A 15,171-nucleotide genomic window follows, 5' to 3' on the forward strand; every position below is an offset into this window, starting at 1 on the left:
CATGGTAACTCTTTCAATGTAACTACGCAGAATAGTTAATCCGTTAAAGTAAAAACGCTGAAAAGTGCATTATTCTGGTAACCACCAGTAGAGCGACACCTAAGATAGTTTGATTGATTACAAATTTAGTTCGAACTGAATTCTGCTGCGGTTAACTAAGAAGAGTGAAACATTTTCCCAAGAGTAAACAGGATAAATTTAAGTATCGAGATATTAGGATTGGTAACTTTAATACAATGTGCCATGGAATGAACATTTTTAACACCTTAAAATTGCGCATTAAATAAATAGTAAAAAAAACATGGAAACTTTAGGGGTGTTGCAAGAAAAATTCTTAACTTAATACTGTTGTTTTCAGGCGTAGCAGTATAGCAAAAGGTTAATATTTTATTCAACTTTAACCTATCAATTCTTTCGAACATTATACTTTCATTAACGTTATTAACGATGAGGAACTTCGGAAAATTATCTATTATTAGAATGTAAATTAAAACCTAAATTAATAGATTCATGAGGGGGTTTTAATGATGAACTTTTATTCATACATTACATTTATTTCCATAACAACTACAATGCTCATTTTATGTTCATAAATATGATAAGCATATCCTTATATACAATGACAACGGCCAGATACCACAGGTAGTAAACGATATTGGCACTACTAACATATTAAGATAATCACCTATTTATTTTGCTGTAATCACTCATGACCAGCAAAGAATTTTGAAAGAAAGTCTGTTGGCTTAGGCTCAATAGTATCCTTGAAGTAGGTCATTATATGGCCCTTCTGCTTCCACTTGTTAGCAACTTCTTTCAACTCCATTTGGCCCTAAAAAAATAATGCAAGAAAACATTTATCAATTGATATTTCCATTGCCTGTTGATGTCACACTCGAAGAATATCAGGATCTGTGCAGTTCTACGTAATCAGTGCAGCCTACTAATAACATTTATGAGCAATAGGCGCGCATCAATTGAATGTCCTAGCTTCAACCAAAATGAAAAGTTGGCATTACCTTGATCACTAACATGTCTATAACTCTTATGTCCGTTACATGTTGATGCTTCATGAACTCTTCTCTCAGCTTTTCTCGACATTGTGGAATCGACTTCGGGATATCAAAATCCAAAACTTTAATGAGATAAACGGTACGTATTAACATATTTATTAAATTCAATTATTAATGAAGCCAACGCTATTTCGTCTTACCTAGGTAGGGTATGTGTCGATACCAAGCCTTATATAAATTTAACACTCTCTTTCGAGCCTCCTCATGATCAGTGGATAGAATTGGTTTTACCTGCCGTATTGCAGACTTAAAACTTTGAGCAGCCATTGCCAATATTAAAACTCTTTGAAATTTGTTCTTCATTTGTTGATGGAAATTCCGTAGTTATGGCGCATGTGTAGCTACGTGTGGGAAATAGACGCATTTCAAATAATGGACTATCACAATCATTATTTTTAAATTAGTGATACTGACCTCAACGTATGTATTGAAGTGAAAGAAATACATATCACTTTTGATAATAAATGAATCTGAACTGTCGCTCTCGAAAGCTGCTATATTTACCTAACTTGATTGGGGTTCCTGGCATATGGTTTCAATACCTGGGCTCACGGCCAACGTTTCCTTTCATGATTCATTTACTACCTTTATTACTCTTTCTTCGTCTTATGCACTTAAGAGCCGTAATTTAGACACCAAAAATTTGCATCTCTGCGATTCCTCTAACCAATTCCTCACCTCATATCTAACCCACCAATGGTGTCTTCCCTTCAATAGTTGCCACCTTCCATATTCTAAATGCACCATCCCCTAATAACATATCATCTCTTCCCATGACATTTTCAATATTTATGCATCTTTTGACCTTCATTTCCAAGTCTCAAAGCCTTTGCAATGAAACATGGCTATCTACTTAACTGAACTTGGCTCATGGATAGCTAGCCCACAACTATTTAACAGCCGGTGTTGCAATGGATTTTTCAGCCATACCCACGAACACACTTTTGAACAAAGTAACTAAGTAAATCTTCTAAACTATTGCTTTTATCGAATTACATTGGGCATAATATACTCAGTTATACTCCCTTTAATCACAACCAATTGTAACACCGATACCTATTACTTACTTAGTATATGATATACCACCCTAGAAAGATAAATAAACTTAAGATAGCCCAAGCGGTAAGTCGACTTTTATAGCGAAAGAAAAACCTTTTGAGCCAATATCTCCTAAACTAAAATATTTTTTTTCTCAAAAATTTGTGTAAATCCAGAGCACTTCTTCCTCTTATTTGCAGCCCCACGCATGCCCAATGTGTAGTTTAGGATTCAGGGCCTATTATCCGTCACCAGAGTAATCCTTTCACACCAAAAATCAGAAATTAGTAAATAATATCTCCTAAACTAGAACGTTTTTTTATTAAAATTTGGTCGATTGTTTGTGGTAAATTATTGGAGTGTTAGTTGAAGAGTTAAGTTTCATCCGCAAATTCCCAGGAGGATCTGAACTAAAGGAAAATGAGACTATATTTACCAATAAGGTATTCACAGCAGCCATGCATGGGTTTTATGACAATATTTAAGAAAAATGCTCTTGGAGCTGGCCTCAATACATGTTAAAGGTTTAACTTGACTGACTTGTCACCGAGTTACCAAATCAACAAAGGTTCCTGATCCGCGTTGCAGACCAAAATGAATAATTATATCACCAATACCTCTTGTACCTCTCGATGATTCTACTGATATTTCAAGGAGTAATTCTAGATTTGAATTCGATCATAGATAGGATTCAAATCTAGTCATAGAAATTAACAGTTCTGGACTATGCAATTTTGGTTTTCAAACTGGATAAAAAAGCTCGATGGATTTCATCAGCAGTATGGGGACAGGATATACTACGGGAAGAAATGTTTACTAAGAAGCGGGAGCAATACCATAGAAGTAAGGAAACTTAATTAACTCTGGGACATGGTTTTATTGATGGTTTTGAGACATTTAGAACAACAGAGATAACTATTGAAATCCAAAATGAAAAGAGGGATAATCTCATCGAATCAGTTTCGGACAAGCCTCATGAAGACGGTCAAGGTTCAAAAGGCAACAATTTTGGACGAACAGATAATTTAAGTTCAAGTCATAATGTAGTCACTGGTCTTATTTTTGAATACTCTTTGGCAGGTTGTTTTACATAACTAGCACTGAGTGAAAAAGTCCATACTTTAATAGAGTGGGTAGATGGTGTTTCAGGTGCACTTACTCCTTTCCACGTCGTGTCACGTGAACAGTGGAATTGGGTGAAAACAAACATCCCACTCTTTGCTACCAAGGTAGGGAACAAATGATTGATGAGTTGTGCTTGCTAGGATCTATAATTTCAGTTACTTAAATGGTAGTGACATTCATAAGGGTCCTGTTGTACCAGTGCTTTCATGGACCATTTTTACGGAACAGGGAATGCCATTATTGCTGCTGTTAGTTAGTTAGTTTCCTAACCAACTAAAAACTGCTCCTGAGAAATGGTGCATTGATTATGCTATTCCTAAATTTGCGCTTAAACCAATTATAATCTAATTCCTATTTCTCTGAATTAGTTGACATTTAACATGCATAGAGATATCTCATGTCGCGTTTGATGCATTTGTTGCTTATGATTAAAAACTGTGGTTATTAAGATGAGGGGAGCACTGGTATAGGGAAACCGAAGAAGGCAATTCTTAGATTGCATCAATTCATATGTAAACTCACCCCCAATTCTTCCAAAACCCTTTTAATGCCTTATTTTGGTGATTAGTTGAAATTAGTTACAAGCAAGTGAAAAACAGCAGGCGCGGTTTAATAACATTCACCAAATAACTACAGGGTGTTAATCCCATACTACTAAGTGAAAAAATTCATTATCACCTCTAATATAATCCGTAATCTCCAAGAACACAAGCTACAAAAGGGTACAGCGACAATTCCCTTGCCTATACTAACAAAACATAATGTGACATCAAATACATACTAGGTAGGTCGTTCAATAAGTCCTTAGAAAGCTCAAGTGATGGTGCCAAATCTATGAATGGGAAACGACATGCTTTTAGCAAGACTCATATCTCACTAGGTTGCTGCAAAATTTTTAGTTATTTCCATCGGACAATCTCATTTTCATATTCCATTAAAGCAAAAAATTTTGTTTATTTAGAAAAATGAAAAAAAAATCATTGTGCGATGATTAAACACTGGTATTTAAGAGACTTAACACCAAAAAATATTAAATCCAAGTTGGATAAAACTCATGGCATCCTCTTGTGTTTATAGCAGTTTACAAGAGGGTAAATGAGTTAAAACGTGGCCATATATCTACATATGATGAGCATCGTTTGGGACGACCAGTGGAAGTGGTATCCTCAGAAATGATTGATTCTATCCACGATAAGTTTTTGAGTGATTGACAAATCGAAATCCGTGAGCCTGTTGAGGCCACAGACATATCAAAATAGTGTTTTCAATTTTGCACGAAATATTAGATGTGAAAAAATCTTGGTATGATGGGTCCTGCGTTTACTCTCCATGTCTTTTTATTTATTTTAGTACTGAGAGTAATACCCAGCTTGGCTGCTCTAATATTTTGGATACCCAACTAAGTTTATCATAGCAAAATGTCAGTAAAACAAGAAATATTAAGTGCAAAAAAGAATGAACCCAATGAGCAGAAATACCACCAAAACCATAAACATCCTAAGCTGCTCAACAAAAACCTTCTGATTCAATTTTTGTTTAATCAGTTCTACAGTTCTACATGACAACAATATGGTATGGTATGAATACATTTGTTCAGCCTTTAACTACTGAGCAATATAAGTAGTAGACTTACTTGTTTATGTTTTATTAATAAATTGTTAATTAAAGAAATCTAAATATATACTTACACTTTATTATTTAATAAATTAATGCTTCCATAATTATCCGCTACAAAATGTAACACTTATTAATATTCTTTTATCACACATAGTTGAAACTCGAAAAATGATCAAATCTTATTTCGATCGGTGGTTTTCACAACTGTTTTGATCATTGTTGAGGTTGACCTCCATGTCCCTGATTCCAGTCCCTTCACTCTCATCAATTCCAGGACGGACAAGCCATTCTCTTCCTCAAAATTGGCACCATTGCACAGCAGAAAAATCCACGACTAAGCACCTTCATTTCACTGATCCTCCTGTTAGCCTTTGAAGTAACACAACCCGTAGAGGATGAAGGCGAAGTGACCACTTTGTGGCAACCTCTTCAGTGCTCTCCTTGCCAGTGCCCCTGGTGCCCTTCTAGATGGAGAAGAGTGACTATGGTGGTGATAGGCTCATGTCCTCATTACAACTATACCTCATATTCTTTGAACATGCTTATTTGTAGCAGCGCATTTCCTGCAACAATGTTGTGCAAGCATTTAGGTATATTGATATAATAATAATTTATTCATTTTTTTAATTCATAGTGAACGTCTGGATGTGCGACACCATTGTGAGTATATCAATCATGATATATCGCATATGATATTGAGAAGAGTCTCACGATAGGTTAATTGAATACTCAAAGTTAATAGAATTCAGTCAAAATATCTATATTATGGCTTCCAAAATTAAAAAATGAAATACCTCTGTCCTAGTACTATTTTGAAAAAAGCAGTTGCATGTTTGCAAAAATTGATGCAATTTGGAAATAGTTTATGAATTGCTGAATACATTTTCTCTCTGAGAGTAATGGCGCTATGGATAATTGGATGAAAAACTTTTCAAGAAAAGTTATCTATTTGTTATTAATATTCTATCTACAATATTATTTGAATTTACAAAAGGATTTTGCTGGCCCTGTTCTCCATGAATCAACTGACCTTTGAATATGAGGAATAATTCCTGGCCTGGTTGGTGTTTGCCACAAACTGTAAAGCTCAGGATGAATAAAGTGATTACATGTTTACTACAAAAGATGCAATAAGGAAGCATTTACAATGCAGAATGAAAATTTGGTTTTGTTTTGTGGCAAATAACATCATATTAGTTTAGTGGCATATAAACACTTGTAATATGCTCCTGAAAAGATTAATTTAGTATTTTATTACATACATACACACCCACATTTTTTTTCATATATACATATATATATTTTTATATATATACATAAAAAACCATAAACACAGTAATCAACCTGAAGGTCGGTTTGGTAGGTGATGGTAGAGTTCACCCAGTACTAAGCCCTATACAGCTTGTGAATATTCACACATCAGGGTAGGGGGGCCAGTTCCTTTCCCTGTGCTGGTTATCGTTTCCCAGGAAGACCTGGTACCCGAAGAATCGCATACCTTGGGTGGAGCTGCAGGTGCCCAGTGCCTTGCCCGGGAATCGAACCCAGGGCCCTCCAGTCAGCAGCTCTACCCCCTGGACTACCACACCCATATATATATATATATATATATATATATACATACACACACACATATATATGCAAAGAAAGAAAGTAAAACCCAAAGCCGTACACTTAAGGGCACTTATAGGTGGAATATAGAAGGGGGTGGGAAAGTTATTGTTTGGCGGGAAGCCAGAGGCCAGTGACCCGTCACTCAAACAAATGAAATTTAAAATAAATAGTTCTACCAATTACTCCCTTGATCAGGTATTTGCACACCAAATTGACCTTCACAAGTCGCAACCACACACACACGCAGGGTTTACGGGGCGGGAAGCCCGACGCCAGTGACCCGTCACTCAAACAAATGTAAAATAAAATAAATAGTTCAAACAATTACTCCCTTGATCAGGTATTTGCACACCAAATTGACCTTCACAAGTCGCAACCACACACACACGCAGGGTTTACGGGGCGGGAAGCCCGACGCCAGTGACCCGTCACTCAGACAAATGAAAAAATAAAATAAATAGTTCAGACAATTACTCCCTTGATCAGGTATTTGCACCACAAATTGACCTTCACAAGTCGCAACCACACACACACGCAGGGTTTACGGGGCGGGAAGCCCGACGCCAGTGACCCGTCACTCATACAAATGAAAAATAAATTAAAATTATATAACACTTACTCCCTCGCTCAGGTATTTGCAAACAAATTGACCTTCGCAAGTCACAAACACTCACACACACAGGGTTTACGGGGTTGGAAACCCGGCGCCAGTGACCCGTCACTCAAACTCGGACGACACAAAAGTACAGTGCTGGAGGGGAAAGTGCCGAAAAACCTGACACCAGGTGTTTCGCCTGCTAAGCAGGCCTCTTCAGAGAAGAATGATTAGTCGGAGCCAAAATATGTAAGTAACAGTTAAGTAGGGGAGGGGGGGCATGGTAACGGACGGGGGAAGGTTATTTTAAATTTCATTTGTTTGAGTGACGGGTCACTGGCCTCTGGCTTCCCGCCAAACAATAACTTTCCCACCCCCTTCTATATTCCACCTATAAGTGCCCTTAAGTGTACGGCTTTGGGTTTTACTTTCTTTCCATGCACTCGGCCGTAGTACGTTCTTTATCTATTTATTTATATATATATGCGCCAAAGAGCATTATATATATATATATATATATATATATATATATATATATATATATATATATATATATATATATATATATATATATATATATACACATTCAAACACGAAATCCCGCCAAACGGCGAATAAATACTCATATATACAGAAACATATATAAGGAAAAGGGATAGGAACACGTATAAAGGACGTACACAATAGAGGTGGGGAAGGCGGAATCGAACGGATCACAAGAGTAAAAATATCTCCTCAACCGGGACTCGAACACCGGATCTTTCCACTTGCCGGGCGGATGCTCTTAACCACTTGAGCTATCGAGGATATGTAATTTACCCTGAGATCCGTGGGTCTTATATATCGCCAAGCGCCCCGATTCTTTAGCCAACAGATGGCGTCAGGGGGCTGTTTCACCCACCAAAGGAGAAATAGACAATACACAAGAGGAAAGGACAGTGGTTTAGAATTCATACAACATCATACAGGAAAGGAACAGTGCGTTTCGTGGCACGCATAGCCAGAAGAAAGAGATGAGCCACATTGGCCAAATACACATTCAAACACGAAATCCCGCCAAACGGCGAATAAATACTCATATATACAGAAACATATATAAGGAAAAGGGATAGGAACACGTATAAAGGACGTACACAATAGAGGTGGGGAAGGCGGAATCGAACGGATCACAAGAGTAAAAATATCTCCTCAACCGGGACTCGAACACCGGATCTTTCCACTTGCCGGGCGGATGCTCTTAACCACTTGAGCTATCGAGGATATGTAATTTACCCTGAGATCCGTGGGTCTTATATATCGCCAAGCGCCCCATATATATATATATATACATATATATATATGCGCCGAAGAGCATTATATATATATATATATATATATATATATATATATATATATATATATATATATATATATATATATATATATATATAATGCTCTTCGGCGACACACAAATATATAAAAACACAGATGTAGATTTTTAGAATATAGAGACACAAAGAAAGGACACTCACAATTTGTTATTTTACGTTTCGACAGCACGGCTGTCGTCTTCAGAATCAAATTCTGAAGACGATTCTGATGACAACAGCCGTGCTGTCGAAACGTAAAATAACAAATTGTGAGTGTCCTTTCTTTGTGTCTCTATATTCTAAAAATCTACATCTGTGTTTTTATATATTTGTGTGTCGCCGAAGAGCATTCCATTTCGAAGATATTATATATATGTTTTTTTATAAACCATCATATTCATCTTGGGAATGATAATTGATGTGGTTTCCCGTTGCCTTCCTCACAGGTGTAGGAATGAAAGTGGGCAGGGGATTCATAAAATCAGTTAGGTTCGCTGATGACCAAGCTTTAGTTTGTCAGTCAGCCAAGGGGTTGCAAGGATTGCTGAGTGAGTAATTATGTCCTGGTCAGTTAAAACTCAGCATATATTTTTTGTTGTCTATTTTCTGTTGCCTACTTCCCATATTGCTTACCATTATCAAACCAACCCAATTCCAAGATGAAATAATAAAAGCAAAACTAAACTTGAATAATAATATGTCCACACCATATGGACAAATAACAATGACTCGATCCAGTTAATATTTTTCAATATATCATCCTTGGAGTACTTGGTTATTATTTATTTCTTATTATGAATCTATATTATTATTGATGGAAAATAAAAGTACCTCTCTTTTCAAGGATATGTGTAAAGTAATCTGGTTTCTATTAAATGAAAAGATGCCCTTCGTAAATGTTAAGATGATCATATATCCAAGTAATATTATCCTCTAATGCTGTTTGATACTAATCATCAAAAACTATTCTCATTTCTTTGGATTTTCTAATCGTCATAATTAAGTGCTTTGCCTTTGATTGACAGCATAATGTCGAGTATTTTTCTAAGTAATACTATGAACCACCTCCCAAGTGATGATATTCTGTGACTTTGTTTCTTTAAACTTCGACTATAAACTACCAATACAGATGATGTTTCCTTGACGTTTTGGCTTTTTGAATTTTTAACGAGAATTGCCTTCTTATTAATATTAAATTCCCTATAAAATTTTCCGGCCACATGCTATCTGATTCGTGTGAAACATACTATTGCTAGCACTGAACCTCACTTCATTAAAAGCTACATAATTTAGCAAAGAAGATTTTAGAGACCCACTATTTGACCCACACGGTGGCCAGCACTTTAACCTAAAAAATTCCTGCAGAGCTTGAATATCCCACTTGCTACCACCAGAACGATCAGGGGGTTCGTACATGATTGGATTGCCACTTGAAGGTCAACGAAGGACGCCCCAATATGGCTGCAGAAAGCACGCAACCTCTGGTCGATGCCTTCCACTCGGCTCCAAACCAGAGGTCCACGATCAATCCTCAAGGGGATAAGGCTGCAGATGGAGAGCGTCACATTAAGCCCCTCGACATCCCCCACCCGCTTCACTTCCGAGTTTAATTCCCTGAAGGAATTCAGAATTTCTTCAGATGCACAGTCGATGACATCATTGACACCAATATGAGCCACGACCCGCCCCCTGGAGCACTTAGTGCCGCCGCTCCAACCACTGTCGTCACCTGGGGAACGCCACCACTAGGAAATGCACCATGTCGTCGGGCGCCGGCTCACACCCTCATGGTCTGGCCTCTCCTGCAATGGGACTTTCACACGTCTGATGATACTGCTGCCTATCACTAGAATCCCCCCTTCCCACTGTGACGGTTCCTTCTGCGTGATGCCCTTACAGGTGCAGAGGTAGGAGCTGCAGATACCGCTGGGCTATCCTGCGATAGCACCCGATACCTGTTGGAGACGGGGATGAGGGTTGCCTTCGCATCTCCCGTCCCTCGCCGCAGCGTTAACTTTCCCCCGCTGCTGCGCGAGACAACCTTCCAATCCTCCGGTTTCCGGAACGGCACCTCTCCTCCATCAAACGATCGGACTCCGGGCGGCCTCTCGATCACTCCGCCGCATGTTGCATTCGGACGAATCCGTGCGGCCCCAATTGGCGTGGCGAGTTTTCGCAACTCCACGCATAGTCAGGCCCATCTGCGGAAGGGCAACCAGGAAAGGGTAATTTTTTCCACGAACGATAAGCCATCTGAATACATTGTCTGACCGCAGTGCCATTTTTTCGTCAATACTAGCATTCAGGTTTACGCAATTCTTGCTCCCAGGCCGACAGTCTTCGAGATGACTGGGCGCCTCTTTGGTAAAAATCACGAATTTTAATGATAAAAAAATATTTCCTCCACCGCAGAATGAATTTAGACCTCTTCGATAAATTAATAGGTGATAAACCTGGATGGATATTCGAGAGGTGGTGACCTTAAAACAATAAAACAGATTAAATGAAATAACATTTTTTGAGTAAAAAAGAAAAATTAAGTTAATTACCACATATCGTCAATCATCTCTAGTTAAGAAGACAGTACAGTGCCATCGAGGAAGTAAAGATTTTATACATATTTCGATATACTTAGATATTTGGATTAAATATACCGGCATAACTAAACATGGAAATTAGCCTACAATGCCTAATTGAACCTCACACCGGAAGGGAATGTCTTCTATGGCCAAATTCCGGGAGAATTCCGATGGAAATGACAACCATAAATATGCGGTTCTCTCTAAGTCTATCGAGGCAACCTGAATATTGATGGCGGATGCACTGTGTTACGGCGCCGAGACATACTCCTTGCTTAGTTTCAAGTACAAAGTATCACCGAAAATGACTAGCAAAATTCTGACCTCAACTCTCCCGCTTTTGATACGACAAGAAGTGTCACGCTGAACTATGGTCGATCCGAATTTCGACTAACAAGCCATAATGAAGGGTATTAATTATCTCCATATATATTCTAGTCGGTGGCAAAGAGCATAATGGTATCTATGCTCTCACACTCAGGCCAGTATGCTCTCACTTGTATTCTTAAAAAACAATGTCAATTATGGTTTTGAATGCATTGTAACGGGCAAAACACGATTTTTTCATTCCGTTCTTCGTATCATGCACTGGAATGTTCAGAAACGTTGTGCTCGGTTTTTGAAGCGATGACTTTGGAGGACCAAGTGAAAGAATTTCGGAAAAAAGAGGTTCCACTTCCTATCTTCCTTCAAAATAAATTAACGTTATGAATGATAATGGACTGGGAGTGGATAGGCCCCGTTTTCACGAAATCTAGGGCCGCAGAGGAATATTACTCCCTGGTCCGTACCGGGTTGCCAAAATCGGGTTGGGTTTCCAAGGCCGGATGGTATGGCCGTACGCAGAAAGTAAACCCATTAGACTGTTGGGAAGTATCCCTTTATTACTAGGTGTTAATTTTCGGGTATGTCTCCCCACCTTATCAGTCGCCTCTTACGACAGGCAGGGATACTGCGGAAGATTCTTAATCCCCCTACCCGCATGAGGGTAGGGGGATTGACACCAACCAAAGAGATGATAGTCACCGCGAAAGAGGTATCAAATGCTACCCAGGGTTGCTTCACCTCCGCCTCAACCCTCCCTCCCCCTCTCCATCCATCCAACCCACTATCCCGTCTATGTACAAGTTGCCATACCCTTACTTAATAAACTCATAGAAAACTAGAAAATTATTCAGGTTCACACTACCTACTGAGGAATTGTAGTTGCCAACACATTTATTTTACCGAGTTCCTGATAAAATTGTCCTTACAGCAATTTATCGCCGATTTAATTAAAACTTGAAAATTATTTCCCGGGTATAAAGGCATTAGCATCATCATTGGGTTCATTTACTTACATGTGTTTGATGGCATATATTTGTATAGTCATGGACTAACAATGAGACCCAAGTCTGGGTTCATTGAATGGTCACACGATGGCACGTTGAATGACGTGCGCGCACTTCTGGAGGGGCACGCAATTGCATTGTTGGCTGGTGGTCTTGGAGACAGCTGTACGTACACTTTGTACTCAAGCTTTCGGCAAGGAAGGGAGCGGTTAACTGCAGGACTCCAGTTTGCTCCAGTGCAAAGCCCTGCGAAGATATGCGAAATGCACCCTTTCAAAATTGAAATGGGCTAACAATTCCCTCCGCCTCCTTTTCCATCATCCCAATTCAATTTCACTCTCTCTTGTGCGAAGTCTCCCACTCAATAAACCCCCCTAGCCTCCCCAGCCTTCCCTCCCCCCCCCTTACTTGTCGACGGGCATTTGGTCCCGCCAGTTCGCTTTGAGAGCCTGGTTGAGCCAGCCGATCGAAGCAGATGGACTCATAGCTATCCCTGAGTTCTTGGGACCCATGAGGGCATATCGTCGAGCTACTCCGGAGAAGACTAAGAGGTAAAATCACGGGAAGCTCTATATGTAGCTAGCTAGTGGTTAATAGGAGATAAAGGTTTGCAACGGACATGATTGCTGAATTTCAATGGCCACCACCAAACAATAGCCATATGGATGGCTATTATTTGGAAGGAATATATAGAAGAACTGCATGGTAAGGAACTTAGGCCAACAAGACTAGACATAGAGAAGGAACATGACGTAGAGGAAGATAGCTTAGGTCCAGGCATACTCGACGATGAGATAGAAAGGGCATTAAGGGAGATGAAATTAAATAAGGCCGTGGGGGTAGACAATATTCCAGTGGAACTCCTAAAAGGTTTAGGAAAATGTGGGAGGAAGAGCCTTTATGGGCTGATTCGTAACATGTAAGAGGAAGAAATCGGGGCAGAACACTTTGTGAGATCGGTGTTAGTTCGTATTCCAAAAAAAGTAAAGACAGCATCATGTGATGGCTACAGAACAATAAGTTTAATTTTCCACGCAGCTAAAGTTGTTCTCAGGATCATCAACATAAGGATGCAGAGCAGGGCAAATGGTTACTTAGTGGATGATCAGTTTGGGTTTAGGAAGGGGAGAGATACACGTGATGCAATGGCAGCAATGAGATCACTAATCGAGAGGAATATAGAATATAATATGGAGGTATTTGCCTGTTTTGTTGATTTTAAAAAGGCATTTGATAGAGTGAATTGGGAAAAACTAATGAGTTCATTGCAGTAAATATAGTAGATTGGAATGACAGGAGGCTAATCCGCAACCTGTAAGTATCTCAGACTGCACAGGTGCGAGTGGGGAAGGGAGAGTCTGGATGGGCAGTGTTAGGAAGAGGTGTAAGGCAGGGTTGCCCATTACCACTGGTTCTCTTCAACGTATACGTGGACGAAATGACTAAAGAGGCATGGAATGATAGTAGCTGAGTGAATTGGAAATACAATTGCTATAGATAAAGGATAAGAATCAAAATAAATAAAACAAAGGTTTTGTGTTTTGTGCTAGTTAAACCTTCTTTCCTGCCATTTGGAATCACCTCTCTTAACGAGTTCCGCTAATCTATTTGATATCAACCCTTCTGGGCACTCAATTGAGCCTGCAACCTCAACCCCTCCTCCAAGGACAAATGAATTCACAACCAACTCTTTGGGGAGATATGTTTATTTCATCCCAAGTATCAATGGTGATGATGACGTACCTGTCAAGAAGTTTTTAGAATGTTGAAGAATAAATAATCACTTGAGCAATAGGAATGAAACTCAATCTCTATGTGCAGCCCATGTACGTCTGCTTGGGACAGTGGCAAAGTATTCTTTGGCCAATCTACACATCCTAGAGTTTCATAAGTTATTCAGGTGCCAGCGTTGGAGGGTCACAGCTTGTGTATCTTCCTAGAACGAATGTTTTCAAACTGTGTTCAGTTAATCTTGAATCTGTGATGACCTAATCCACAAGGTTAAGAAAAATCACATGCAAATGGTGAGAATCTATGAAGGAATCAAACTCGAAGGCTGTAAAACTAATGATGAAGCAAAAATTTCTGAATCAGTTTCTTTTGGGGTTCAAAAAGGAAATTGGTCATTTTGTACAGGCTTGCAATCCCAAGAGCTTACTAGAGAATCATGAGAACATGCGTTAAAAGAAGAATCCAATGCCAATTATATAGGTAAGATTTGAGGAGGAGATTATTGAAGGGTCGCAGTCAAGGGAAGTAATGCCCATTTCAATCTGGGGTGAATGAGGTCTGTGTCACATGGGTATTCCCAGAGGGATAGGAGAAGCGTTTTTACAGAGGAATGAAGGGTAAAGTAGAACAATCGAGTTGGTTCGAGAATGACATCCTGCATTTCAGGTATTTTAAGGCAAAGATTACACAACAACCACAATTAAGTGTGGTGCAGCTTCTAATTGGCAAAAAATTTTGTTTGGGAATGTTGTAAGATGTTTGATTTTGATGCATGCACCTATTTTGGAGCAGAAGAGGTTACTATGGGAAAGATGTACTGAGAGTATCACTTTTAAATGATGTAATAAGTTGAAATTAGTCGAAAATAAATCTTTAATAAGTGGAAAATTTTTCATTTCTTGTCATTATGGAAAGTTCAGCATCACACCTGAATCTGTGATTTATCATGTACATATAATTTCATTTGAATAAAGCTTGTGCATAATTTATTTTATCAGCATGGAATGCATTACTGCCTACTGCAAGGATCCAAAATTTGCCATGCTTAACAAGAAAGATTCCAGAAAAAATTATGCTCATTGTGCGAGGTTCCACTCAATTTGCTTTTTGTGCTGAACA

At 38.9% G+C, this 15,171-nt stretch overlaps 1 protein-coding gene across 1 annotated transcript; it reads right to left on the minus strand.

The window, feature by feature from the left end:
- Nucleotides 1-515: 515 nt before the first annotated feature.
- Nucleotides 516-1,373, minus strand: ND-B14 (NADH dehydrogenase (ubiquinone) B14 subunit). The gene is made up of 3 exons (XM_071599057.1): nucleotides 1,214-1,373; nucleotides 1,020-1,135; nucleotides 516-832 (listed from the first exon to the last, which is right to left on the minus strand). Exons 1-3 carry the CDS (start codon nucleotides 1,338-1,340, stop codon nucleotides 704-706), a joined length of 372 nt encoding a protein of 123 aa, XP_071455158.1. The 5' UTR covers nucleotides 1,341-1,373; the 3' UTR covers nucleotides 516-703.
- Between the last annotated feature and the right edge of the window lie 13,798 nt (nucleotides 1,374-15,171).

Source organism: Hetaerina americana, unplaced genomic scaffold (genome assembly GCF_022747635.1).
Source record: "Hetaerina americana unplaced genomic scaffold, ioHetAmer1.1.p SCAF_103, whole genome shotgun sequence".
NCBI classification, from domain to species: domain Eukaryota; kingdom Metazoa; phylum Arthropoda; class Insecta; order Odonata; family Calopterygidae; genus Hetaerina; species Hetaerina americana.